This window comes from Brassica oleracea, chromosome C2 (genome assembly GCF_000695525.1).
Source record: "Brassica oleracea var. oleracea cultivar TO1000 chromosome C2, BOL, whole genome shotgun sequence".
Lineage (NCBI taxonomy): Eukaryota > Viridiplantae > Streptophyta > Magnoliopsida > Brassicales > Brassicaceae > Brassica > Brassica oleracea.
Genome location: NC_027749.1, coordinates 10,039,561 through 10,067,427, shown reverse-complemented (window position 1 = coordinate 10,067,427; position 27,867 = coordinate 10,039,561). Strand labels below are relative to the sequence as shown.

Sequence of the window (27,867 nt, the reverse complement as noted above, 5' to 3'; positions counted from 1 at the left end):
CTTGGACAACCATGGCCGGCTCTCAGAACTTCACTGTGTTCCTTTCCGGCTGTTGCTCCACAACCAACGGTGTCAGATTCCTCACACACTGTGGTGATCGATCCATCACTTGATCCATTGCAAAAGTAGAGGGATCGTCACTTTACATGGGTTTCTTGATTTGGCTCGTGATTATCTCATGGGATTGAGCTTTCTCTTCACTGATGCCTATCGACTTTTCCTTCTTAGTCCAGAGACGCTCTAGACGCTCCACGTTCTCTTCCCAAAGCCGCTTCATCTCCTCCATTTTTTCTTCAAACAAACCGGTCCTCTGCACCGTCCATTCCAGCGCCGTGAATCGTTCGTCAATCTCCATCTCAGTCATCTTCGCTAGCACCATCGTTTCCAGATCGTAGCTTGCTCTGATACCAAGTTTGTTACGAGTAGATGTAAAAACAATGATCTAAAGAGAAATACTGATTTTACAAGAAAAACCTAATCACAAATCACTCTTAATCACATCTCTCTCTCTGATTATGCACTCAAACTCTCGATAACATTTCTCTCTAGCAAACTACAACTTAAATAGAAAGAGTAAGCAGGAAGTTGGAGAGCAGCCAGCTCAGCATCCTCCCCATGTGAAATATTATGTGCTCACGTGAATGCCACCTCATCCCCTCATACGTATCAGTTTCATCCGAAATCAACTTCACAAGTAGCTGAAGCTCGGGGAGAGAATGATAGCTTCTTGAGCATCTCAAGTTGCTCTTCAGGATCATCTGACATAGCGTGGATTTTCGCCATTTTAGTTTAGGTTAACTTTGAGCATACACGCCAGTGACTCTTCCATTCTGGTTCACATGTACATAGCTCTAGATGAACAAGTTTAAGAAAGGTTGTACCGATGGGAGCCTGCTCAAATAAAAGAAACCTTTTGAATTTAAGTATCATTAACTATTAGGCGAAAGCTCCTATTCCCATAAGTCCAAAAACTACAATATATAATATTAGTTTCATCCTGAGGGTCACTTGATCATGTGATCTCTCTACCTATGATGCTTTACAATTGTGCTAAAGAAACTTAAAACCATATTTGATTAAAGAGAAAAGAAGATTACACTGGAATAGGTTGAACATATTGAAAGATGCTTGACGAAAATGAGAGATCCCAAAAGCTTATCAAGTTTTTCATAAACAATATCAAGATCTACTTCAACTAGCTCAGGCATGTCTTCAGTTAAACAAAAAGAACCGCGATAATCTTATGAGGTTTAAGTACTTCAAAGAAGGAGCATTGATCACAAACCCTAGACAATTTATTCGGAAGATTCTTTCGATGATTTATCCAGAGATAATCTTTCAAAGGAAGGAATCTTAATGGTGAAAATGGAAATAATTGTCATCAGGACAACATTCCACCACCAAATCTTTAAGACTAGAGCAACTGCACAAAAGGGTTTCAAGAGACTTGTCATCTGAGTACTTCACTGATAGAAGTTGCAAGGTCTTTAGAGATCAAAAATAAACTGAAGAAGAAGAAAAAATGTCCGCAAGACTTGCATTAGTAATTTTTATGACAGTCAGTGTTTCGCAGTATATAAGCTCCTAGGTAGGCTGATAGGATTTTCACCAGTGGGATATTCAATCTCTCGAGTATGCACTCTGCGATCAACTGCGGTTCTAACCCAAATCCCAATATCTAAATGACTATAATGAAACTTATTAATCTTCAAACACAAACTTTCCAGAACCGGAGCCTTATGCAATAGCAAAAACCTGCTAACAAACCGCGAATCACTTCCATATTCAACATCATACTTAAGTTTAGGAACCAACATCCAGAGAGTCTCCCACCGTTTTGACAGAACACTAGTGGCCACAAGATATTTTGCCTGATCCTATCCATCTATAAAAAAACCAACAAAACCATGATGGGTGTTAACACTAAGAATTCAGAAAGAAAGAAGAAAAATAAGACAAATCCAGTTCTATACGTTTGCTTGAATTAGCCGTGGAAACAAACAGGTGAATGGTGTGATTTGGATTAGAAATTGGAAGAACTGATAAAGAAGCTAAACCAAATTTGAACTCACATTATGGTAAAGAATTTTAACAGATTTGCATACTTGGTTAATGAATCATGAACTTTTGATGAGAGTTTCTTTTATAGCTGGATGTTTTTTTTTTTTTTTTTTGATAAAGGGCTTATTTTATAGCTGGATGTTACACTAGACTGTGTTTTATTTTTGCAACTTTAGATGCAAATTAACAAAGAAAGGGAATACTTTATCGGAAGGATGAGGAAGCAGCCGTGTCTTCAATTCATACTTATTCTTTTTAAGGTGACTTTAGAAGACCCTACAAAGTGATTGATTGTGGAGTTGGTGAGGAAGATTTTGATCAATAGATAATCACTAAACATTTTAATACTTTTTCGACTTTATAAGACTCTACAAGTGATTGAAATATTGTGGAGTCGGTGAGGAGGATTTTGATCAATAAAAAATGACAATACTTTTTTTAAAAAAAAATTGACTTTATAGAAACGTCAAACAACAGAATGTCACCTTATTAAAACGTTTCTTCTAGTAGGCATGATCTCTTCCTCTATGAGACTTGATCCCCAAGGCTCACGTATAGGAAATTTTTTACAGGACTTTGTATAAACCAAGCATTGATCATATTTCACACCCACAAACCAAATCCAAACTCAGTCAACCAAATGGATCCAAATAATCCAGCTTTTCTGAGTAATCAAGAACTGAAGAATAGTGACAAGCAAGAACATAACTAAAGAGTAAAAACGTAGTGGAACAAAGCCCTAGAAAGCAAGAGTCTTTAATCTTTATGAATCACTATGTGTGATAACTATAAAAAAGGAACATCAATCATTACACATGTACACATACTAGAAAATGATTGTTCATTCGATAGAGAATGTTTTCAGTCGAAATCAACTTGACATGTATGAGTACATTAATAGTGGCAATGAAGACATTGTCGTTAAGCCAACACTCCACCACCAAATCTTGGAGACTAGAGCAGATTGATAAAATGATTTCAAGAGACTTCTCATCTGAGTATGTCACCAATAGAAGGTGTAAGATCTTGAGAGATTGGAAACAAACCGAGGAAGAAAACCCGACACTACTTGCGTTTTAAGTTTTAGGACAAGGAGTGTTTGGCAAGTATAAAAGCTCCTAGGTAGTCTGATAGGATCTTCACTGGCAGAATAGTAAAGTTTTAGCTCACGAACATGTTCGTAATCAACCGCGGTTCTAACCCAAACCCAAACCCCAATGTCTAGAGGATTAAAATTGAAACATATCAACTTTTAAAGAAAAGACTTCAAGAACAGGAGCCCTATGCAATAGCAAAGACATGTTAACGAACTCCGAGGCACTTCCACATTCAAGATCGAACTCAAGTTTAGGAACCAGGGTCCATGTTTTCATGTGTATGCTTTAGAAGTAGACTTTGACTTTATCATGTGGATATGATGAAGAAGATATGGATCATTAGAATTTTCTAATAGGCATAGATCAATAAAGCAAGAACAATAAAAAATTCAAAACCCTCAAATAATATGAATAAGAAAAAGATATCAAAAATATTAATAAGCATATATGTGATCGGACTTGTGATCATGGCTTGAGACGAGTGCAAGCTGACAGGTTTCTAGTCGGAGTCGTGGTTTCCGAGGAGATATTCACCTTCTTCAAACATCTTCCACTTCTTAATATGAATGCTACTACTTCTTTCTCTTCTTCGGTTCCTTCATAGTTTACCCATTCAAAAGTTTCAAGACTCGATAACAGACATGCAGGAACTGAACTCGGTTCATTCCAACAGGAGCGCTGTTCTTCATCACGAACGCAAAAAAGCTGGGACGAATTGACGGAACAGATTCACAGCATTGTAGATCATAACAGATATAATAATAAATAAAACTGAATATTTTGGGATGAAATGTACATAATATACCTCTAGTTTGAGGGCTTTTAAACTAGGGGAATCTTTGAGTACACACATAAGTAGATTGAACCATTCTATCTCAGATGTGCATATTTTTAAACACACAAGACGGTGGAAGACACTACCAACAGGATATGCATCCTGCAATACAAAAAAAAAAGAGCTAAGCAGACATGTTTTCAATGATGGAAAATTACATACTTTTAGTCGTAGTCGAGAAGATATTTTACCTTTGAGTATGATGGTAAACATAAATAAAGGCGCTTCACTGAAGTAATAGCACTCAGAATTTCCGAAGGACCATGATTAACGATAACATTTGCTTTAACAATATTAGGCATAGCACTCTCAATGGTACAAAACCCGCCTGTAATATTATAAACATCCAACAGCTCCAAAGAAGGAGCGTCTATCACAAATCCATCTTCATCATCAATGTATCTGTCTTGTGATTTATGCAAAATTGCACTCTTGAGGGAAGGAACCTTAACTGTGAAAATGGTAACATTGTCATCAAAGCATTGTTCCACATACAAATGTTCAAGAACACCACAACTGAATAAAAGCCTCCTGACAAACTCCTCACCGGGGTACTTCACAAATACAAGGTACAAATATTTGAGGTTTGAGAAAGAAGGCAAGGTAGAAGCATCCGTAAGAGTCACACTCGTTAAATTCAAGTTCACAAGCATTCCACAGCCTGTGTATAAACTCCTTGGAACTGTAACTGGAGTTGTACTGGAAGTACAGTCGATATTGATACTCAAGTCTCGCACATGGCGTTGAACAGCCATTTCAATCCATATTCCAATATCAGCGACAGTAGAAGTTTGACTAAGTTCGAAATGCAAAGTTTCAATCGGTGCCTTGTGCAGAATCAAAGACCTGTCAACAAAGCGCGAAAACCTTCCAGTATCAGTGTCTTCATAGCTATCGTCGTCGAAGTCAATATGTGGCACTGACTTCCACAGAGGAAGCCAACGTTTTGACAAAACCATAGTCGCCACAACATCTTTAGCGGTAGGCAATTCGGACAGTATTCGCAATAGAAGAGTATCAGACAACTGACTTATCCTATCCATGATTTAGCAAGAAGCCGCAAACCAGACACCTAAGCCTACAAACATTAAAAACGAACCAGGGATGTGAAACTGTGAGTATGTGTGTTAAACCAAACAGATAATTCAGTCATGAGAAACGACAGAATGTCGAAGCAAGTCCTAGCTGCGTGGTACACAAACCCCAAAGTTTAAAGACAAGGAACTAAAACCAAACTCATCGACAGCTTGTTGACGAAGCTACTTCTTTAAATCAGAATATTCATAGAATAGGAAAATACCTGGAAAGTTGAAACCCCTTCGGTGACGGTAATGGCTATGAACACCATTTCCTCTTACAATAATTGGAAAACCTTAATTTGAATGGTGCAATTTCCCAAAAAATGATAAGTTGCTCAAATATTTTAATTTGATTCAAGTTTCCATTAAAAAAGAGAGAATCAACGACTCTTTAAATGTGACATATTCCCCTAAAGGCTAAAGGCCTTCTAGCTTCTCTTCGAGAAAAGATAAAAAACTTTTAATTCTAGCGGCCATTGGGAACACAAAGCATACGAAACATAATATTAGTATGTTTTAACTTTTAACTGCGTTGTTAATTCAAAATTTTGAGTTATATAGATCCAACTGTCCAGAAGCTACTCCTTCCGTTTCAAAATAGATAATATTTTGGAGAGATTAAAATGTTTCAAAATATTTGATGTTTTGATATTTTTATATTAGTTTTAGTTTTACAGAAAACTGTGTCACCAATGATGTTTTATAGTAGTTTTTATGATTGGTTGAATTATGTTTACTTTATATTTTTAACGTTACTTTTTAAGAAAAAGAGTATACTTTAATTCTTGTGCATTCATCTAAAACATCAAGTATTTTGAAAGAGAGAGAGTATTTCGTATCTGCTTGTAGTAGTTCCCACTTCCCAGTTTCATTTCTTTTCTTCTTTTTTTCTTATTTGTCAAAATTTTGAATCAAGGTTGCCCAACTCAAGCGAATCAGTATCAATCCAAAAGGCTGCACCGGAAATAAGAAGTTTCATTAATTCAAAACAATGTTTTTAAATTTGGATGGGTAACCGAACCATAAAAGGCTAAAAGCTTATGGATAAATATGATTCGACCAAATTCGATTGAGTTCATTATAAAAACAAAACTATAACTAAATCTATATGTTTCGTTATTTATAATTTCTAATTTTACAAATAGAGTTAAATTTAGTTACTAAAATTTGCTACAGAAATAATCATGAAATAAAATTTTAATATAAACCAAATTACAATTAAATATAAAAATTTAATATCTTGACTATAAGAATTTTTTTTTTGTTTAGTTAAACGTTTCTTCTGAAGTTCTCTGCATGTAAAAGTAGAGATCATCTCTTCCATTATGAGACTTGACACCCAAGGCAAGAACATATCTAAAGAATAAAAACATTGTGGAACAAAGCTAGAGAGTGAGAATCTTTAATCTTTATCAACCACTGTTGTGATACAGACCAAGTATAAACAAGATACATCAATCATTTATCCACACAGGAACACATACTATAAAAAAAAAAACTGAATTGGATCATTCTTCATTCATTACATATTTACATGGGTTAGGGATAGAGAATGTTTTTCAGTCGAAATCAACTTGACATGTAATTGATGCTCTAGGTGAGAATGCTAACTTCTTATCATCTCAAGTTGCTCCTCATGATCATCTGACTCAGTGAATATCTTCACCATCTTCAAATGACAAGAATTCCTCAATATATAAGTCACAAGATCACTCTTGATCTTTAGTTCCTTTGTAACGTCTCCACTCAATTTTTTCAAAACTGGTTAACAGGCAATCCGGTACAGAACCGGGTTCGTTCCAACACCCTCCTTTTCTACAATCCTTATGTGTCTGAAATGAACATTTTGGTATTAGATCGTCTAACCAAGACAAGGAAACATGAGAGATGATAAGTTTACAGAAACGGTTTTATACCCATTTAAGCTTGAGAACTCGTAGTTTAGGAGTCGCTGTGAGCAGACACACTAGTAGATTCCACCACTGGGGTTTACATGTACATATCTCTAGATGAACTAAGTTGTTGAAAAATTGTCCTTCAACCTTAGATTCAGTGTCGCCATATGTTCATCCATATGCCAATTGAAACCAAAATATACTTGCAAATTTTTAACAATATGCCGATTGTTTTAGTTTCCGAGAAAATAAGAAACCTTGATAAAAAAAACAATGATATAACTTATTAAGATGTTTCATTCATTAGGGGTCTGTTTTACAATTTCAAGTCACTGTATTCAGCTTAAATCGCGTATTCATCTTAAATTTTTTAAGTTCTTACCTTTTAGAGTTAAAAGTATACTGAATCATCAGCACCAAAAAAAAAAGAACAATGTGAGGAGCCAGAACAAAAGTCATGGAACATTTAAAACATTTAACAGTATTCTGACTGAAATATTCAAACTCGGGATATCTTTTTGTGGTTTATTAATTAATCTCCACCAATACTGCTTTTTCTGACTTGCGCTTTTTCTTTTACTGCTCACAATATGACGTCTACTTATTTTAATTTTTTTCTGACGGCCTGTTAATTAGCAGAGCTGCATATCTTTAATTTTTTGGTGGGCTTAAACCTGGATTGTGTAGTAGTGTAGTTTTATTTAGGCCCGAGCATAAAATCCCGAATCCAAAATCCGAACTGAACCCGAACCGAAAAATCTGATCCGTTATCCGATCCGAAATGTAAAAATATCCGAACGAGTCTTGTAGGGTGGTATAAAAATATCCAAACCCGAAGTGTTATTAACCGAACCCGAACGGGTAACCCGAAAAATCCGAAATTAATAGTTAATATAAATATTTTGAAATATATATAAGTATTTCAATTATTAAATTCAATATTTGTGGTAATATGGTATATAATAATAAATATTAAAATTTTAATAAATAATTTAAGTAGACAATTAGTTATAAATTAGTATATTATAATTTGCTCATTGAAATAAAAAGTCTACTCTCTATAATGCAATACATATGTTTACAAATAATGTTTGTTTTCGTGTTTGATTTAACATTTTATTGTTATTTTATCAATTTTATGTGTGATAGATTAATTTTTATTTAATTTAGATGTTTTCTTTATGTTTTGCTTCAAATTTTTTGTTTTTTTACTTCGGTTATATCTGAACCGAACTGATATAACCTGAATCCGTATGATACATGATTACTTTAAGAGTTTTAAGACGCAATACAATTTTGAACCGAACTCGAAGTGTTATTATCCGAACCCGACCTGTATTAATAAAATTTTAGTATGGGACCTAGGAGCGTAAATCCGAAAACTCAAAAACCCGAAAAACCCGATCCGGACGCCAACCGGTATCCGAACGCCCATGCCTAGTTTTATTTATATATCTAGTTTGTTTAATTTTTTTTAATATGCTTACCAGCTGTGTCTCCTTAATCGAGACACAGTCTTACGTTGTCTCCTTTTCCCACACATGCACGTCACGTCGCGTCACAACATATCTTCTCGCCTAATCCTTAACTGGCTCATAAACTCTCTCCACTATTCTCCTTCTAGATCAGAGAGAGCTCCTTGCTCCTCAGACAATCTTTTTAGAAAGCAATGGCTTCCTCATTCCTCTCTTGTTTTCTACCAAGGTATACCATAAATCCTTATCTTTACTATAGTTTCTTGATTTTCACTAGGGTTTTGTTTGCTTTACTTAGCTTGTGTTTAGTATGTTTTTGCTTTATTAGATATTATGGTTTATCTGGCTTCCGGGAATGTGTTTATGTTCGCCGGCTTGTTGTTGTCTCCAAGGACCTTCGTTGTCCTTTGGCCTTTGTGTTATGGCTTAGTCTTTAGGGTTATTTCCTTTTACCCTTTGTTGTATTTCATCCATGAATATCACCATGTATCCTTCATTTTTAACATAATCTCAGTGTTTAAAAAAAAAAAGCTTCTCAAGTATATATTTAGAATGGAGTTCATATGTCAGTTCTCACTTTTGACTTTCTTGATGTTTTTTTCTTTCTGAAATTTTATATTTGTAAGTTGAGTATCATGTGGTCCGATTACTTTGTAAGAACGTTATCTCTTTGAAGATATATATAAGCTCCCTTTGTTTTTCAGGTCAGGGTTCTTAGGCGACAGAAGAAGTCTACTCAATGTCTCAACCACCCCATTTGCTCAAGTGGGTGTCTCTGCTAAGACCACCAAGCGCAAAGAATCAAGGATAGGAATGCAGCCAATCGCTGTACCGTCCAATGTAACCATTTCATTGCAAGGTCAAGACTTGAAAGTGAAGGGTCCTTTGGGAGAACTCGCTTTAACTTACCCACCAGAAGTTGAGCTTACCGAAGAAGACTCCGGTTTCTTGAGGGTCAGAAAAACCGTGGAAACTAGAAGAGCCAAAGAAATGCATGGCCTTTTCAGGTTACAAAAACTCTTAGCCTTTTTCAACCAAAAAGACTTTAATTTTAGTGCTGACATCCCTTTTTTAATGTTAGGACGCTTACTGACAACATGGTTGTGGGAGTATCAAAGGGATTTGAGAAAACACTTGAGCTCAAAGGTGTTGGTTATCGTGCGATGGTCCAAGGAAAAGAATTGGTGTTGAATCTTGGGTTTTCTCACCCGGTTAAGATTGAGATACCAGATAGTCTCAAAGTGAAAGTGGATAAGAAGATTATAATTTTTGGTAAAGGTGAAAAAGTTAAGATAACGATAGTCATAGTGAGTGGATATGACAAGTGTGAGATTGGGCAGTTTGCTGCTACGGTAAGGAAATGGAGGCCAGCAGAGCCATACAAGCGTATTGGAGTGTGCTATTCTGATGAGATTGTTCACAGGAAGAAAGGAAAAGATAGAAAACTGAAGTGATCTTTGATATTGTTAGCTACTTATCTATATGTATGTTTCCTTATCTCAATGCTGATTCGGTGTGTGAAAAATGTTAAGACGAAACGAATATATTTGTCTGTTTATTCCAATGTCTGGTGCCTTTTTTGGTTTAATTAAATTTCTTCTAAAGTTGTGGGCATCTAAAAGCAGAGATCATCTCTTCCATTATGAGACTTGACTCCCAAGGCAAGAACATAGCTAAAGAATAAAAACATAGTGGAACAAAGCGCTAGAGAGTGAGAATCTTTAATTTTTATTAATCACTACGTTGTGATACAGACCAAGTATAAACAAAGATACATCAATCATTTATCCACACATGCATAAAGACTATAAAAAGACTGATCTGGATCATTCATTACATGGATTAGGGATAGATAATGTTTGTCAGTCGAAATCAACTTGACATGTAATTGATGCTCTAGGGGAGAATGCTAACTTCTTAATCATCTCAAGTTGCTCTTCAGCATCATCTGTCTCAGTGAGGATTCTCACCATTTTCAAATGACAGGAATTCCTCAAGATATAAGTCACAAGATCACTCTGATCTTTGGTTCCTTTGTAACGTCTCCACTCAAAATCTTCAAGGCTGGTTAAAAGGTAATCCGGTACAGAGCCCGGTTCGTTCCAACACCCTCCTTTGCTACAATCCTTATGTGTCTGAGAAAAAAAAAAATTGGTATTAGATCATCGAACCAAGGCAAGAACTATAGGTTAACATAAACTGTTTCATACCCGTTTAAGCTTGAGAACTCGTAGTTTAGGAGTTGCCGTGAGCAGACACACTAGTAGATTCCACCACTCTGGTTTACATGTACATATCTCTAGATGAACAAGTTGTTGAAAGGTAATAGGACATGGAGCCTGCGTAAACCACAGAGAAACTGTCTCATCTCTTTGTCTGGCTAAAGAAAAAGATAAAATGTTTTAAAGAGACCAGAGTTAGATTACATTGAGTTTGGTTGAACATATCGAAAGACGCTTGACTGAAGTGAGAGATCCCATAAGCTCGTCAAGTTTATCATAACCAACTTCAACATTAGCTTCCACAAGCTCAGGCATATCTTCAGCCAAACAAAAGGAGCCACGATAGTCTCTTATGTTCAAGTACTTCAAAGAAGGAGCATTAATCACAAACCCGAGACAGTTTTTTCGATAATACTTCGCTGATCTGTTCAGAGACAAACTCTGTAGTGAAGGAACGTTAATAGTGAAAATGAAAACATTGTCGTTAGGACAACATTCAATCACCAAATCTTTGAGACCAGAGCAGCTTGATAAGATGGTTTCAAGAGACTTCTCATCTGAATATGTCACTGACAAAAGGTGTAAGATCTTGAGAGATTGGAAACAAACCGAGGAAGAAAAACCTACAAGACTTGTGTTTTTAAGCTTTAGGACAAGGAGTGTTTGGCAAGTATAAAAGCTCCTAGGTAGTCTGATAGGATCTTCACTGGCGGTATAGTCTAGATTTAACTCACGGACACCGTGATCAACCGCGGTTCTAACCCAAACACCAATGTCTAGAGGACTAACTTGAAACGTGTCAACTTTTAAAGAAAAGCTTTCAAGAACCGGAGCTCTATGCAATAGCAAAGACCTGTTAACGAACTCTGAGTCACTTCCACGCTCAAGATGGAAGTCAAGTTTAGGAACCAGCGTCCAAAGAGTCTCCCATCGTTTTGAGAGAAGACTCGTGGCTACACGGTCTTTGGTCTTAACCAAAGACAGTATCTGCAAGAGCAAAGCATCAGGTAGCTCGCTTATCCTATCCATCTGTAAAATTCAACCAATAAAAAAAAAGTCAAACACTGCATTAGTTTGCTTGAATCAGCCGGTGAAAAAAAAACTAATAGATGAGAAAATATCAACTGAATATTGTACAGAAACAAACAAATAAACCATAGGTGAGATTTGGATTAAGGATTTACAGAACAGGCAAAGAAACTAAACCAATCTTAAACTCACATGATCCTAAACTTGAATCCGGTCTTAACAAATTTGGATTACAGATTTACAGAACTGAAAAGAAATAAAACAAAACTTAACTCGTATGATAATCCAATCTTGATAGATTTGCAGACTTGATCTATGAATCTTGATATTGATGAGGTCCTTTCTTTATAGCCTAAAACTACATGTCCTTTTTTTATTATTATTTTTATATTTAATTAATAAATAAAGAGAATATTAGAAGTAGACTTTGACTTTATCATGTGCAGGTGTTGAAGAAGATTTTGATCAGTAGAAACTGAAAAAGCACTTTGTTTGTTGTAATATATCTTACCTTAGGAATGTTCTTAGCAGTTTTGAGTCTCTTACAAGGACAAAACCAAAATACAGAGCAAAAGCATTCAGAGGTTATAACATTCAGATTAATGAAGGCAACAATCAAAACGGATGTTAAGTAAACATATACTAACAAAGCTTTTCTCAGGACAGACTTTTAACTTCATTTCTTCTTTTCTTATATTCAGTCGAACAAGAGCTTGCATGTACTAGAACCGCGCGGAGCAGATGACAACTCCTTGAGCATCTCATGTTTCTCCAGCAGACTACTGCTTGGCTTGGGAGAGACAATCACTTTCTTCAATCGAATACCGTGTTTTAAGATGAATTTCGCCACTTCCTTCTGCTTCTGTGTTCCTTCGTACAGCTCCCACTTGAAAGTCTCAAGAGACAATCCCTTGGGAAGTGACACAGGCTGCTTCCAGCTAGCCCCGGGACTAGATGTACGCCGAATATGTTTCTGATATAAAAAAAAATAAATAATAAACAAAAACTGAAACTGTGTTTGTTTGTGTGAATTAATATGTACCTGGCGGAGTTTGAGAACTCGTAGTTTAGGTGAATCTTCAATCACTCGAGTGAGTAGATCCCACCACCGCGGCGCACATGTGCATAGCTCTAGATGAACAAGCTGAGAGAAGACTGTACCAGTCGGATAAGCAGCCTGCAATTTGAAAGATGAACATCAACTCCAATAAATCAAATCACTAAGCAACCGAGGTGAGGTGAGAGAGAGATTACATCTGAAGTCATCAGACACAACGCAAGACGCTTAACCGAGGTGAGAGACCCCAGAATCCTCTCAGTGTTTTTATAAATAACATCAACATTCGCCTCAACAACCTCAGGCATATTCTCAATATCACAAAACCCACCCCAGTAATCCTCAATGTCAAGCCGCTTCAGCTTAGGCGCAGCGATCAAGAACCCATCGTCGTCCCCTTCAAAAGCTTGCGAAGACTTATGCAAAGTGAGAGTCTTCAAGCACGCGGCGTTAACAGAGACGATCTTAACATTGTCTCCAGGACATCTCTGCACAACCAAATCTTCGAGGACAGAGCAAGAGGACAAAAGATGAGGAAGCGACTGCTCATCAAAGTACTTCACATCAAGAAGATGCAGAGTCTTGAGCGACTTAAAGCAGACGTAAGAAGAAGCATCAACAAGGCTCATGTTCTCTAGTTTCAGCACCACAAGCGTCGCGCAAGGGAACAAGCACTTAGGCAATCTTATAGGCTCTTCAGCAGGGCAGTAACTGATGTCAAGCTCGCGCACGCCACGGTCCACGGCGATTCTAACCCACACGCCTACATCTACATCTGCGTTATGACAGATGGAACCAATCTTGACACGGAGACTCTCTAAAGTGGGAGCCTTGTGTAGCAGCAAAGACCTGTCTACGAACTTTGTGAACTTGGGACATGTATTGTCGTGAAGCCTGAGGTCAAAGTTGAGTTTGGGGACTAGTGTCCAGAGAAACCGCCACCGTTTGGACAAGAGGCTCATCGCCACGACATCTTTTGTCGGGAGACGTGAGAGTATCTGTAAGAGGAAGTCGTCTGGTAACCGACTGATCCTATCCCTGTAATCATCCATTTTTTTCAGAATCACCTGCAAAAAGAAATGAAATTGAAGTTGTGGGTAATCTTAAAGAAGACAACTTTATCACAATCCCAAACATTGGAAGAAGAAACCTTTCAAAAGATTCAACCTTTGATAAAGGTACGATTTTTATCAATTGATTCGAGACCTAGAGGACCTTTAGAACCAATAAAGGGAACATTTTGGCTCAAAACCGCCACACGGATGAGAAGAAAATAGCAAAAGAAGAAAACTTACGATTTACAGTAAGATCGTTGCTTTGGTAACCCAATGTGTGGATTCCTGCAAGATTGTGTAGAGTCTCTCTCGCTCTCTTTCTTTCCTTTTTTTTTTTTTTTTTTTTTTTTTTTTCTCAAAGTTGTGCGATAAAAAGTAAAAGAGGCAATAGTGACAGGCCGGTTTTGATTTTGGATCTATTTTGGATCGGTTCACAGGCCGGTTTGATTTTGGATCTGTTTTGGAAGCGAGAAATCAAACCAAATTATTTTGTTACATGTGATGTGATAGACGGTGAAACCTCTATAAATTAATAATGTTGAGAGTACACCAAAACTATAATTTTTTTTATTAATTTATAAAGATATAAATTTAGCGATATACTAATTGAACAAAAAAACTCAATTTGAAACTATAAAATTATATTATTTTATAGAGATTTTTATTGTATATTAATTTATATAGTATTAATTTAAAGAAGTTATATTGCAGCACGGAACAATAACACATCAACTTCAATTTCTAAATTGTTAAAATTATCTTGAAATATTAGTAGTCTTCAATAGCGGCCCTGGAAGGAAGCAGAAAGCACCAGCTTTCGGCAGTTTTTAAAATACATAAATTATCGGCCTTCATTTTTTCAATAGTTTCATTAGTTCAACCGGACAAACATGCAGAGTATGTAAGTTGCCGTTCATGGTTCCGTTTCTTTGTAATTACAATCATTTTCCGGCCCAAATTTTTTTTAAGCTTCCGGCCTAATGTTTTTTTACAAGTTCAGGCCGGGCCTGGTAGTCTTCTAGATCTAGGTTCTATTATTTTATTTTTTTGTATTTTGTGTCATTTAATTCAGTTTATTTTGAGTTTTGAGCAAAAATTTTAAATTTGGCTCGGATTGGTGGTCGACCAAATTAAATCATGAACCAAAAGTATATCTGAATTAGATTGATAACAAAATCTAAAATAGTTGAACCGGTAACAATCATATCAAACTGTCAAAAATCGAAAAAACCATTATTGAATGGATAAACCAGATAAAACCGGGTTTATTTTTAATCTCTAGGCTTCAGCGATTTGAGCTACTGGCTGGTCGAATCAACTTCTACGTATTCTCGAAAAGTCTCCCAACCTTCGGTTTCTACATATAACTTCTGTAAGTAACAATACAATATCTATTTGCATTATACTTATTTTTTATTCCAGTTCTTGAATTTGATGTGCTTGGATCAAGGTCACAGGATGTGAACCCGGGGTGCTTTTATTGTCAAGGAACCAACCGAGTTTTGTTCCTAGATGCTTGTCGTTCCATCTACATATAATTAAGTGGAAAGATTATAGAGGATCTGAAGAAGAAAGAGAACTCGCGAGGTACATCTTTTCAAACTCAGAGTGTTTAAAGAAAGCCGCATTCACATTAAAACCCATATCAAAGCGTGAGAGGTAAGTTGGTAAAGGAGTTAAAATCTATGTCTAGAGTATCACCAATGTCTCAGCTTCTGTTTAAATAAGAATATATGTAGATTATCTAGCATCTTAGAGCATCTTTATCCATAGAAACACTAATGAGTTTCTTAATAATTATTTAATCATATAAGTGTAGTTAGTGGACTTAAGAAATCTAGTTAAGAAACGGTTCGATTTTGTGCCTCCAATGGTAGTTTTTTAATTAAGGGTTCTTAAAAAAAATTTATAAATTTTTTTTTAAGATAAAATTTATTTATTAAATAAAACATATTAAAAGATAACATTTTCAACATAAGATTTAAAATAAAAACATAAAAATAAATATTACTAAAATAAACGAGAATAATTTGAAAAAAGCATCGGAGCTCAGTTGTTGTCTTTATCAAATCTAAATTTACGCCATATATGTTCAACCAAATCAGCTTTCAGGCGTTTGATGCATTTGTTTATCACGAATTCGAGTTCGAACTAGAGGAGATGTTTACAGCTATGGAGTGTTGATAATGGAGCTCGCTACGGGGAGAAGAGCGGTTGATGGAGGTGAAGAGTGTTTAGTTGAATGAGCGAAACGTGTGATGATGACAGGTAACGTGAGGGTGGCCGTTTACTCTCTCCGGGACAAAGCCAGGGTACAGAGCTGACTGAGCTATTAAAAGTTGGTGTGAAGTGTACTGAGGATCAGCCTCATGCGAGACCGAACATGAAAGAGGTGTTGTCTATGTTGGTTAAGATATCTGGTAAAGCTGAGCTGTTCAATGGTTTGTCTTCACCGCCACAAGTTTACAACATAGAAATGTAAACCCTTTTCTTCTTACAGATTCATGCACAACATCATAGTTTTATTTTTGTTTTCATTCTTTTTTTATTCTTGCACACATGATCTCATTGTTGTTAGAGAAAGGTAGTTTTGTTAGTTATGTACAGAGACACATACTGAAATAGAGATCTTCTCTTCTTCTTGTCTACATTGAGTGTAACAACTTTAACTCTATCGTTTCTTTTTTTTTTATAAAACTTTAACTCTATAGTTTTACTCTTTCATGTTTCTTACAAATCAGGAAACACAACATTTCAATGAGTTAGGCTGAGATCTCTCTGATCAGCCAGTTTACGCTCGGGACAGCAAAATAAAGAACAAGAAACGACGGAACAGCCAAAGCAAACGTGACAAAGACATAGACTCCCAGAACCGCATCACTCACAGGGATTGCATATAAAGCCACCAAAAGAAATATAACTACCAAAGGAAACTTAGCCAAGAGATGAGCAACAATAGCCATTGACTTACATACCGAGTCATGAAGTCTCCATCCTCTAATCAGACCATTCCACCAACCGCGTTGTCATCTGAGGTCACTCCATCGCACCTCCTCTGCCCTGAAGTGATCCTTTTGTTGTCGGCACTGCGAGAGCCGTTCATGGTTTCGACCATCCATAAAAGGTAATAGTTTTTGAAAGGGAACTTTATGGTTGTTCCGTTGTGTACTAGTCTTAAAGAGAGGAAACTGCACCAAGGGCAAGCGACGAAGAAGGGAAGCTGGAAAGGAAAAACCTGTGGATTTGTTCACCTATTCTGGTTCTCGAGAAGACGTGAGTTTTGGGACTGAAGATGGAGAAGGAGAGTGGAGATCGAGTTTGGGCAGAGAGAATCGCTAGAGAAGAAGACGATGAGATTGATGGCATCAATCGTTAGGATCAATTGATGTGGTCCTGCGGAGATCACGAAGCGGAGAAGAAGGAAACAAAAAAATAATGAGAAGAAGAGAAATTGAAACGCAAAAAAAAATCCCTTTGCTCCCAAGCTGACACGTGCATTCAGAAACCCTTTGTAAAAGGATCCGAAAATCACACAATAAGGATCGGTTACACCCACTTTATTGCTTTTTGATTTAATTAAATGGGCCATTATCTTTAAAAACCCACTACAGAAACTCGGATAAAGATGCTCTTAGCTTTGCACTTGGAAACATTTTTTTTTTCTGTTTACAATTGGAGTCTCATTATTAGGGTCTTTTAGAGGTTATTGGTTGTTGTATTTTAATGGATTTGAAAATCCGAAATAAATCTAGTGTTATTGGTTCTATGATTTTCAAATCTGTATTAAAATCATGTGTTATTGGTTTAATGATTCATAAATTCTATATCAAATCAAGTGTTATTCAATCGCACATATTTACTAATATATTTGATTTAATAATAGATTTGAATGGATTTGTTTGGATTTTTTAGTTAAAAATACAAAGACTCAAATCCGAGGAAAAACCTCCGGATTTGCATATTTTAATTGGATTTATAAATACAATATGAATGTCTAAATCAATCCAATAATAGTATGATCTCAAGTTTTCGGATATTCATGCTTCGGTTGCTAAAAACACCAAATAAAAGAGAATGAAAAAATTCGCTATTTAAAAAGCATAGATGTGGTCTATATGTTATCTATGAGATGACTTGATTCGCAAGGCAGCTCTTCTGTTTCGGTTATAACCTTCCTGCTTGGTCAAAACATTTAAAAGTAGAACCGTTCATCATTGTCAGACAACCAAAAAAACAACTATTAAATATTTAAAAAATTGTTCATCAGAATTCTGAAAACAGAGTTCGCTCCATCAATCAAAACAACGTAAATACTGAAATAGTGCTCCAAGAATAATAAAAACGACTAAAATATTATATATCTCAGAGCTGTCATTTGTTAGAACTCCTTCGTTTAGGCTCTACCAGTATCATGTGTCTTTTTCCCCTAGTGGTGTCTGACTTTGAGAGTGTAACAGCCACTGTCTTTAGCTGTCCTCCAGAGTTATCTACCAAATACAAAACCTCTTTGTTCTCTGCTTTTGTTCCTTTGTAATCATTCCACTCGACAGTTTCGAGGCTCGAAATCAAACATTCAGGAACAGAACTCGGTGCCTCCCACTCACTCTGGACTTGTCCAAAACTGCTGTAACATTTCTGAAGATCATTTAGGTAGGGAGTTGGAATAAAGTTTGCTTGACCTTGGAATCTGAGAAAGCGGAGTTTAGGTGCACGTCTGAGTATAAGACGATACAACACTAAAGAACATGTACAGACTTTAAGAGACACGAGCTCATTGAAGTCCCCTATTGGATAAAAATCCTGATTCACACATAAGGATAGGTGTTTGGCTGAGGTAACACATCCGAGAATATTCTTAGAATCTCCATGCTTAAGCATTATGTTAGCCTTCACCAGGTATGGCATTTTCACCAGTGAATAGAACGAACCAAACAGGCTAGTAATCGCTAACGACTTTAAACAAGGAGCTTTGATCACAAACCCACCGGCATGTTGTGGAACTGGATTTCCATATAGAAAAACATCATCGACTGTTAAACTTTGCAATGAAGGAACCATGATTTTGAAAGTTTTCATAATGTCGTACCATCGAACCACTTTTAGGTCTTCAAGGACACGGCAACCCGATAGAAGCCGATGAACGATATCATCATCGCTAGGGAAGTCCACAAATATAAGCGACAAGCTCTTGAGTGACGGGAAGCAAATATTCAAGGGAACATCAACTATGATGGCCTGTTGTAGGCTTAACGTCACTAGGGTTTCACATGTATACAAACTCCTAGGCAACCGTGTGGGCCTGAAACATGGTCTACACCGGTGAACCAGAAGATCGCGCACACCACGAGAAACTGCAATACCAACCCATGTTTCAATATCGGTAGGAGGACAGTTTTGACTAATATATAGATGCATAGAACCTAGAGATGCATGAGCGTCACGTAGTAGCAAAAACTTGTCGATAAAACGTGAAGCTCTCCAGTATTCACTGTCAATATGTGGATCGAAATACCTAAGATTTGGGACGTGTTTCCAAAGTGAACACCAACGTTTTGACAAAAGTCTTGTGGACACTGAGACTTTCGACGGAACAAAAGAGAGTATCTTAAAGATCAAGTCATCTGGCAACAGACTCATCCTATCCATTGCTAACCTAGTTAACCTCTTCAAAATCTCAAAGTTAATTTTGTTGCCGATGATGAAGAATGCAGGTTTAAGGCTTCTTGCTTCTTGCTTTTCTCTAGGTCGAAAAACTTATTAGTAATGATGAGAACGCACAATCGAACCATAAAAAATCCTAGTTGAAAAAAGAAAGAGAAATAACCTTCCAGGGTCGGTTAAACAATTTTATGGGCCTACTACACAAACAAGTTTTCCACAATACATGAATTTATCCAAAGAATACATGAATTTTTGCACAATATTTCTTGACGTCAAAATCAGCACAGCACAGCTGTCTCTCAAGAGAAACTTAAATCTAGATTTTAAAATAAAACAAACATTATCTCATGGCTTGGAAATACCCTTAAGAAGGTGTTTATAATTAAGATCTGAAGAAGGGGAGGTGAGAGACTCCACTCCACCGTTCTTAAGTATTTCATCATTAATAAACGTTTTCTACTTTCTTTTTGCTGTTTTTTTATTCAACAAGATACACACGAGAGCATCATTAACCCTATCAACCCATTAGAGGTGCTTAATTTTTTTAATTTTTTTCAATTTTTTTTTTCTGACTAAAAAAAATAAAAATAAAAAAGGATCAATCGCGGACCGCCACATATCAGTATGATCCTCGAATAGAACAAACAACCGACGCTTAAACAAACAACCGACGCTTAAACAAGCCGCAGAAGAAGAGCTTCTTCTTTTTCTTCTTCTCTTTCTTTTTTTTAAAAAATTAAAAAAATGATAGCCACCCTTTAAGCAACCAGCGTTAAAGGTGGCCTCAGATTTCAAGTTTCCAAGATATTCAATGTGTCAGTTGCTAAAAAACACAAAATAGAAGAGATTGAAAAAGTCAAATATTTAAATACATAGGTTGGGTTTCCGTGTTATCTATGAGATGACTTGATCCGCTAGGCAGCTCCTCTGTTTTGGTTATAACCTTCCTGCTTGGATTACCTCTCGATACAAAAAACTAGAGTACCAAAAGAATCGCTAACAATGTTACAAAATCTTCAAAGCAACATCAGTAAGAAAGTTATTTCAGCATTTCTAAGGATATTTCTTTACTCTACTTGTAGCAGCTCCAAGTTTACAAGCTGACATAAGATACTAGGGATAGAGATGCAAGGGTTTCAAATGTGTACAGACTATGATCCAAATATTTAAAAGTAGAACCGTTCGTCTTAGCAGACAATGACATTTTTAAAAAAAAAATGTTCACTAGAATTCTGAAAACAGAGTTTGCGCTCCATCATTCAAAACTTTTAAAAGTATGATCAAAACAACCTAAGTACTAATAATGCTCCAAGAATAAAAACGAGTAGAATTCTATATCTCTAAACCGTCATTTGTTAAAACTCCTTCGTGTAGGCTGTACCAGTATTTTGAAAGAGTCATCGTCTTTAGCAGTCTTCTAGAGTTCTCTCTCAAATACTTCAGCTCTGAGTTCTCTGCTTCTGTTCCTTTGTAATCCATCCACTCGATAGTTTCGAGGCTCGAAATCAAACAATCAGGAACAGAACTCGGTCGCTCCCACTGAGTCTGGACATCTTCGGAACTGCTGTAACATTTCTTAAGATCATTTATGTATGAAGATGGAAGCAAATTTGCTTGACCTTGGAATCTGAGAACTCGGAGTTTAGGGGCACGGCTGAGTATAAGACGATACCAGTCTAAAGAGCATGTACAGACTTTAAGAGACACGAGTTGACTGAAGTCGCCTATTGGATACGAATCCTGCATGTGGCATCACAAGTGAGTGCTAAATAATTATTGATATGTAATCACAAACAAAAATAAATATTATTTTTTTTACCATTCGTTGTTTTAAACATAAGGATAGGTGTTTGGCTGAGGTAACACATCCGAGAAGATTCTTAGAATCTCCATGTTGAAGCTTTATGTTAGCCTTCTCTAGGCTTCAGCGGTTTGAGCTACTGCCAATTGCTAATGGCTGGTCGAATCAACTTCTACGTATTCTCGATAAGCATCCCAACCTTTGGTTTCTACATATACCTTCTGTAAGTAACAATACAATATCTATTTGCATTATACTTATTTCTTATTCCAATTCTTGAATTTGATGTGTTTGGATCAAGGTCAGAGGATTTGTTCCTAGTTGCTTGTCGTTCAATCTACATATAATTGAGTGGAAAGGTTATAGAGGATCTGAAGAAGAGAGAGAACTCGCTGAGGTATATCTTTTCAAACTCAGAATGTTTAAAGAAAGCGACATTCACATTAAGACCCATATTCAACGCTAGCGTAAGAGATAAGATGGTAAAGGAGTTAAATCTATGGTAAAGGAGTTAAATCTATGTCAGGTGTTGTTTAGTTACTCATCCAAGTGATCCATTTGGGTGAAAATCAAATTAATGTTCGTTTAATGCATGACAATAAAACATCCAGATGGATCAACTAACTGCATTTCTGACCATCGCATCTAGATGAACCATCTTCCGGATGTCCTTAGAGTTATCACCAATGTCCCAGCTTCTGTTTGAATAAGAATATATATATATATATATAGTCTAAGTTTGTGTTTTGAGTTAAATTATTTACGAAGCATCTGAGCTTTGGGCTCGGAAACATTTTTTCTGTTTACAATTGGAGTCTCATTATTGGGGTCTTTTGGTATGATCTCAAGTTTTCAGATATTCAATGCTTCAGTTGCTAAAAACACCAAATAAAAGAGAATGAAAATAATTCGTTATTTAGAAAACATAGATGTGGTCTATATGTTATCTATGAGATGACTTGATGACTTGATGACTTGATTCGCAAGGCAGCACTTCTGTTTCGGTTATAACCTTCCTGCTTGGTCAAAACATTTAAAAGTAGAACCGTTCATCATGGTCAGACAACAACAAAAAAATGTATTAAATATTTTAAAAAAATTGTTCATCAGAATTCTGAAAAGAAAGTTTGCGCTCCATCAATCAAAACAACGTAACTACTAAAATAGTGCTCCAAGAATAATAAAAACGACTATAAAATTATATATCTTTGAGCCGTCATTTGTTAGAACTCCTTCGTTTAGGCTCTACCAGTATCATGTGTCTCTTTCCCCCAGTGGTGTCTGACTTTGAGAGTGTAACAGCCACTGTCTTTAGCTGTCCTCCAGAGTTATCTACCAAATACCAAACCTCTTTGTTCTCTGCTTCTGTTCCTTTGTAATCATCCCACTCGACAGTTTCGAGGCTCGAAATCAAACATTCAGGAACAGAACTCGGTGCCTCCCACTCACTCTGGACTTGTCCAAACTTGTTGTAACATTTCTGAAGATAATTTATAGGGAGTTTGAAGAAAATTTGCTTGACCTTGGAATCTGAGAAAGCGGAGTTTAGGTGCACGTCTGAGTATAAGACGATACAACACTAAAGAACATGTACAGACTTTCAGAGACACAAGTTCATTGAAGTCCCCTATTGGATAAAAATACTGATTCACACATAATGATAGGTGTTTGGCTGAGGTAACACATCCGAGAAGATTCTTAGAATCTCCATGTCGAAGCATTATGTTAGCCTTCACCAGGTATGGCATTTTCACTAGTGAGTGGAACCAACCAAACTTGCTAGTAATAGCTAACGATTTTAAACAAGGAGCCTCGATCACAAACCCAACATCAGGTCCTGGAACTGGATTACCATTTCACTACAAGAAAACGTCGGTATTCTGACGGACATTCCGACGGAAAATGATTTCCCGAGGATTTGGGTTCCCTCGGAATTTCCTCGGAATATACCGACGGAATTCCGAGGAAATATCAATCCGTCGGAATATTCCGAGGAAAAATGTGATCCTCGGAACAGACCGATGAATTCCGAGGAAATAGTATAGGGATTTTACAAAATTCTGAAAAAATTCCGACGAACTAGTGATCGATCGATGCGTTTTTGGACATATACCCATCGATCGATCACATTGTTACGCTTTGGTCCATCGTTATAGCTTTATTTTATTTTCAGTTATTATCTCTTCTAAAGAATAATGGGAAAAGAATAATGGGAAAAACGATCAGTTAAGTTTAGTTTGATCGTGTCATATTTGGTTCATGTGTCCTCATGCAATGGCGATGTGGAGATGTTCAGGTATTTTACCATCTCATGTGTTTACTCTTAATGTGAAAGATAATTTACAGGCCTTATTTGGATCCATGGAGTCCTTACATGCGAATGAAAGCATAAGACAACTGGTGTTTTGGATCCTATGGCTATTATGGAAGTCAAGAAACGAATTCATTTTCCAGAAGAGAAACCTTCATCCTATAGAAGATCTTCGGCGGGCTATCGATGCAAATACTGAATGGTATAGGAATGTTGTTCTCCCTAGATCTGGACCACAACAACAAATTGTGAAATCTTCAAAATGGGAACCTCCACCAATAGGTTGGCTTAAGTGTAATTTTGATTATAATTCTGCCTCTGAAGATACAATGGATGGGGTTGGTTGGATTTTAAGGGATGATTTAGGAAGATTATTGGGTGCGGGAAATGTTCAAGTACAAAAGATGCAGACATCTTTAGAAGGGGAAGCTTTAAGTTTTTTTATAGCTCTTCAACAAGTTTGGGTTGGTGGTTTGCGAAGAGTGTGGTTTGAAGGAGATAACCAAGAGCTGTGTACAACTATTAATCAAGTTAAAGACCATGTGGAATTGGGGAATTTGCTATGTGATATACGTCATTGGTTACAACTTTTTCCGGAATGCTCACTGGACTTTGTAAATAAGGAAAAGAATTAGGCGGCTGATGCTATTGCTTAAAATGCTATTCATCAAAGTGTTTCTGCTCTATTTTATCATTTGCCTCCTGTTTGGCTAATTAATTTCTTGTATCAGCCTTTTACAATCTAATAAAATTTATGTGGTTAAAAAAAAAAGAGTTTAGTTTGATTGTGCGCGTTCTCATCATTACTAGGGTTTTCGACTTAGAGAAAAAGCAAGAAGCCTTAACCTTTTTCACTATCGGCAACAAAATTAACGAAAACTTATTGAAGGGGTGTTAGGTTTAGCGATGGATAGGTTGAGTATCTTACCAGATGACTTGATCTTTAAGATACTCTCTTTTGTTCAATCGATAGTTTCAGTGTCCACAAACCTTTTGTCAAAACGTTGGTGTTCACTTTGGAAACACGTCCCAAATCTTGTGTATTTGGATCCACATATTGAGTGTGAGTACTGGAGGGCTTCACGTTTTATCGACAAGTTTTTGCTACTACGTGACGCTCATGCGCTAGAAACTATGCATCTATATATTAGTCAAAACTGTCCTCCTACCCATATTGAAACATGGGTTGGTATTGCAGTTTCTCGTGGTGTGCGCGATCTTCTGGTTTTCCGGTGTAGACCATGTTTCAGGCCCATACGGTTGCCTAGGAGCTTGTATACATGTAAAACCATTGCGACTTTAAGCCTTCATCAAGCCTTCATAGTTGATGTTCCTTTGAATATTTGCTTCCCGTCACTCAAGAGTTTGTCTCTTGAATTTGTGGAGTTCCCTAGCGATGAAACCGTTCATCGGCTTCTATCTGGTTGTCGTGTTCTTGAAGACCTAAAAGTGGCTCGATGGAGCCATGACAATGTGAAAACTTTCAAAATCATGGTTCCTTCATTGCAAAGATTAACGGTCGATGATGTTTTTATAAACACTACAAGAAAACAGCGGCATACTGAGGGAAAAAATCGTCGGTATGTCGTCGGAATAACGCGTTATTCCGACGACATACCGACGATTTTTTCCCTCAGTATGCCGCTGTTTTCTTGTAGTGTTTATAAAAACATCATCGACCGTTAATCTTTGCAATGAAGGAACCATGATTTTGAAAGTTTTCACATTGTCATGGCTCCATCGAGCCACTTTTAGGTCTTCAAGAACACGACAACCAGATAGAAGCCGATGAACGGTTTCATCGCTAGGGAACTCCACAAATTCAAGAGACAAACTCTTGAGTGACGGGAAGCAAATATTCAAAGGAACATCAACTATGAAGGCTTGATGAAGGCTTAAAGTCGCAATGGTTTTACATGTATACAAGCTCCTAGGCAACCGTATGGGCCTGAAACATGGTCTACACCGGAAAACCAGAAGATCGCGCACACCACGAGAAACTGCAATACCAACCCATGTTTCAATATGGGTAGGAGGACAGTTTTGACTAATATATAGATGCATAGTTTCTAGCGCATGAGCGTCACGTAGTAGCAAAAACTTGTCGATAAAACGTGAAGCCCTCCAGTACTCACACTCAATATGTGGATCCAAATACACAAGATTTGGGACGTGTTTCCAAAGTGAACACCAACGTTTTGACAAAAGGTTTGTGGACACTGAAACTATCGATTGAACAAAAGAGAGTATCTTAAAGATCAAGTCATCTGGTAAGATACTCAACCTATCCATCGCTAAACCTAACACCCCTTCAATAAGTTTTCGTTAATTTTGTTGCCGATAGTGAAAAAGGTTAAGGCTTCTTGCTTTTTCTCTAAGTCGAAAACCCTAGTAATGATGAGAACGCGCACAATCAAACTAAACTCTTTTTTTTTTAACCACATAAATTTTATTAGATTGTAAAAGGCTGATACAAGAAATTAATTAGCCAAACAGGAGGCAAATGATAAAATAGAGCAGAAACACTTTGATGAATAGCATTTTAAGCAATAGCATCAGCCGCCTAATTCTTTTCCTTATTTACAAAGTCCAGTGAGCATTCCGGAAAAAGTTGTAACCAATGACGTATATCACATAGCAAATTCCCCAATTCCACATGGTCTTTAACTTGATTAATAGTTGTACACAGCTCTTGGTTATCTCCTTCAAACCACACTCTTCGCAAACCACCAACCCAAACTTGTTGAAGAGCTATAAAAAAACTTAAAGCTTCCCCTTCTAAAGATGTCTGCATCTTTTGTACTTGAACACTTCCCGCACTCAAGAATCTTCCTAAATCATCCCTTAAAATCCAACCAACCCCATCCATTGTATCTTCAGAGGCAGAATTATAATCAAAATTACACTTAAGCCAACCTATTGGTGGAGGTTCCCATTTTGAAGATTTCACAATTTGTTGTTGTGGTCCAGATCTAGGGAGAACAACATTCCTATACCATTCAGTATTTGCATCGATAGCCCGTCGAAGATCTTCTATAGGATGAAGGTTTCTCTTCTGGAAAATGAATTCGTTTCTTGACTTCCATAATAGCCATAGGATCCAAAACACCAGTTGTCTTATGCTTTCATTCGCATGTAAGGACTCCATGGATCCAAATAAGGCCTGTAAATTATCTTTCACATTAAGAGTAAACACATGAGATGGTAAAATACCTGAACATCTCCACATCGCCATTGCATGAGGACACATGAACCAAATATGACACGATCAAACTAAACTTAACTGATCGTTTTTCCCATTATTCTTTTCCCATTATTCTTTAGAAGAGATAATAACTGAAAATAAAATAAAGCTATAACCGTTACCGTACACCACGGCGTTATGACTTTTTTTTTCACTGAATTTTTGCATGACGTTTATAACTAGCACAAACTTTAGATGTGGACAACGTTAATCCAAAAAATACCCAAAGAATTTTTAAAATTTTCATTATAAACTATGTGTTTTCCTGCACCATATGCAGAATGAATTTTTTATTTAAAAAAATAAAAATAAATGATATTTAAAAATAAAATTTTGTTAATTTTTAGATTTTATTATTTGTTTACCAATATTTAAATTTAATTTTTTGATATAATTAAACGAAAAAATTATGATAAAATTAATAATATTTTTGTTTATTTTAAATTTATACTATGAATAGATATGCATATATTTAAAATTATATTCTTGAATAGATTTTTTTATCTATATTTGGTTACAATATATCAAATCAAATTGTATATAATTAAGAGAAAAATTGGATATGACAAAAAAGAGAAAATCTGGTTAGGTATATAACTATCCAAATGTAAAACTAAATAGCATCTCTACAATTTGTAGATATTAAAAATAATTAATGGTATTGCGATTTCAAATTATATTTTAAAAAGATGAGATAATTTTTGAAGAAAATTTTAGTGATAAAAATTTTATAATTATAAAAGATAAAATTACATAATATTTCAAAAATTGTAAATATTGTTATACTCTATTTGTACTATTATATTATTTAATATTATATGAATGTATGAGATATTATCATATTCTAAAAAAATTACCAAAAATATAAATCAAATGTAAATATTCATATTACATTTAGCTTCATGCCACGTCATTATTTTCACTAAGTCATGTCATATTTTTCTATTGATAACACATGACAATTTAAAAAAAAAATCATTTATCAAATAATGTTTATGATACCCAAAGAAAAAAAAAATGGAAATCCCGAGCAGTTTGTGACCCG

General features: G+C 36.1%; 5 protein-coding genes and 2 pseudogenes across 6 annotated transcripts; 1 reads left to right on the top strand and 6 right to left on the bottom strand.

The window, feature by feature from the left end:
• Window positions 1-673: 673 nt before the first annotated feature.
• LOC106323398 lies at window positions 674-3,434 on the bottom strand (annotated as a pseudogene).
• Window positions 3,435-3,623: 189 nt separating this feature from the next.
• Window positions 3,624-5,036, bottom strand: LOC106323397 (probable FBD-associated F-box protein At1g32375). The gene is made up of 3 exons (XM_013761533.1): window positions 4,185-5,036; window positions 3,964-4,095; window positions 3,624-3,863 (listed from the first exon to the last, which is right to left on the bottom strand). The coding sequence occupies exons 1-3, from the start codon at window positions 5,034-5,036 to the stop codon at window positions 3,624-3,626; spliced, it is 1,224 nt and encodes a 407-aa protein (XP_013616987.1).
• A 3,600-nt stretch (window positions 5,037-8,636) lies between these two features.
• LOC106323396 (50S ribosomal protein L6, chloroplastic-like) lies at window positions 8,637-9,896 on the top strand. Its single transcript, XM_013761532.1, has 3 exons — window positions 8,637-8,671; window positions 9,147-9,449; window positions 9,524-9,896. Exons 1-3 carry the CDS (start codon window positions 8,637-8,639, stop codon window positions 9,894-9,896), a joined length of 711 nt encoding a protein of 236 aa, XP_013616986.1.
• Window positions 9,897-10,152: 256 nt separating this feature from the next.
• LOC106325267 (F-box/FBD/LRR-repeat protein At5g56420-like) lies at window positions 10,153-12,029 on the bottom strand. The gene is made up of 4 exons (XM_013763306.1): window positions 11,967-12,029; window positions 10,869-11,693; window positions 10,653-10,781; window positions 10,153-10,577 (listed from the first exon to the last, which is right to left on the bottom strand). Exons 2-4 carry the CDS (start codon window positions 11,691-11,693, stop codon window positions 10,305-10,307), a joined length of 1,227 nt encoding a protein of 408 aa, XP_013618760.1. The 5' UTR covers window positions 11,967-12,029; the 3' UTR covers window positions 10,153-10,304.
• Window positions 12,030-12,193: 164 nt separating this feature from the next.
• Window positions 12,194-14,143, bottom strand: LOC106324764 (F-box/FBD/LRR-repeat protein At5g56420). 2 transcript variants are annotated; one of them, XM_013762742.1, is made up of 4 exons: window positions 14,046-14,143; window positions 12,948-13,817; window positions 12,736-12,870; window positions 12,194-12,666 (listed from the first exon to the last, which is right to left on the bottom strand). In XM_013762742.1, exons 2-4 carry the CDS (start codon window positions 13,800-13,802, stop codon window positions 12,391-12,393), a joined length of 1,266 nt encoding a protein of 421 aa, XP_013618196.1. In that variant the 5' UTR covers window positions 13,803-13,817; window positions 14,046-14,143; the 3' UTR covers window positions 12,194-12,390. The 2 variants fall into 2 exon arrangements, with proteins under 2 accessions (XP_013618196.1, XP_013618197.1); XM_013762743.1 differs by lacking the exon at window positions 14,046-14,143 and adding an exon at window positions 13,918-14,030.
• A 4,033-nt stretch (window positions 14,144-18,176) lies between these two features.
• LOC106326713 (putative FBD-associated F-box protein At5g56440) lies at window positions 18,177-19,451 on the bottom strand. Its single transcript, XM_013764627.1, has one exon. It carries the CDS (start codon window positions 19,449-19,451, stop codon window positions 18,177-18,179), a length of 1,275 nt encoding a protein of 424 aa, XP_013620081.1.
• Window positions 19,452-22,483: 3,032 nt separating this feature from the next.
• Window positions 22,484-25,870, bottom strand: LOC106326534 (annotated as a pseudogene).
• Between the last annotated feature and the right edge of the window lie 1,997 nt (window positions 25,871-27,867).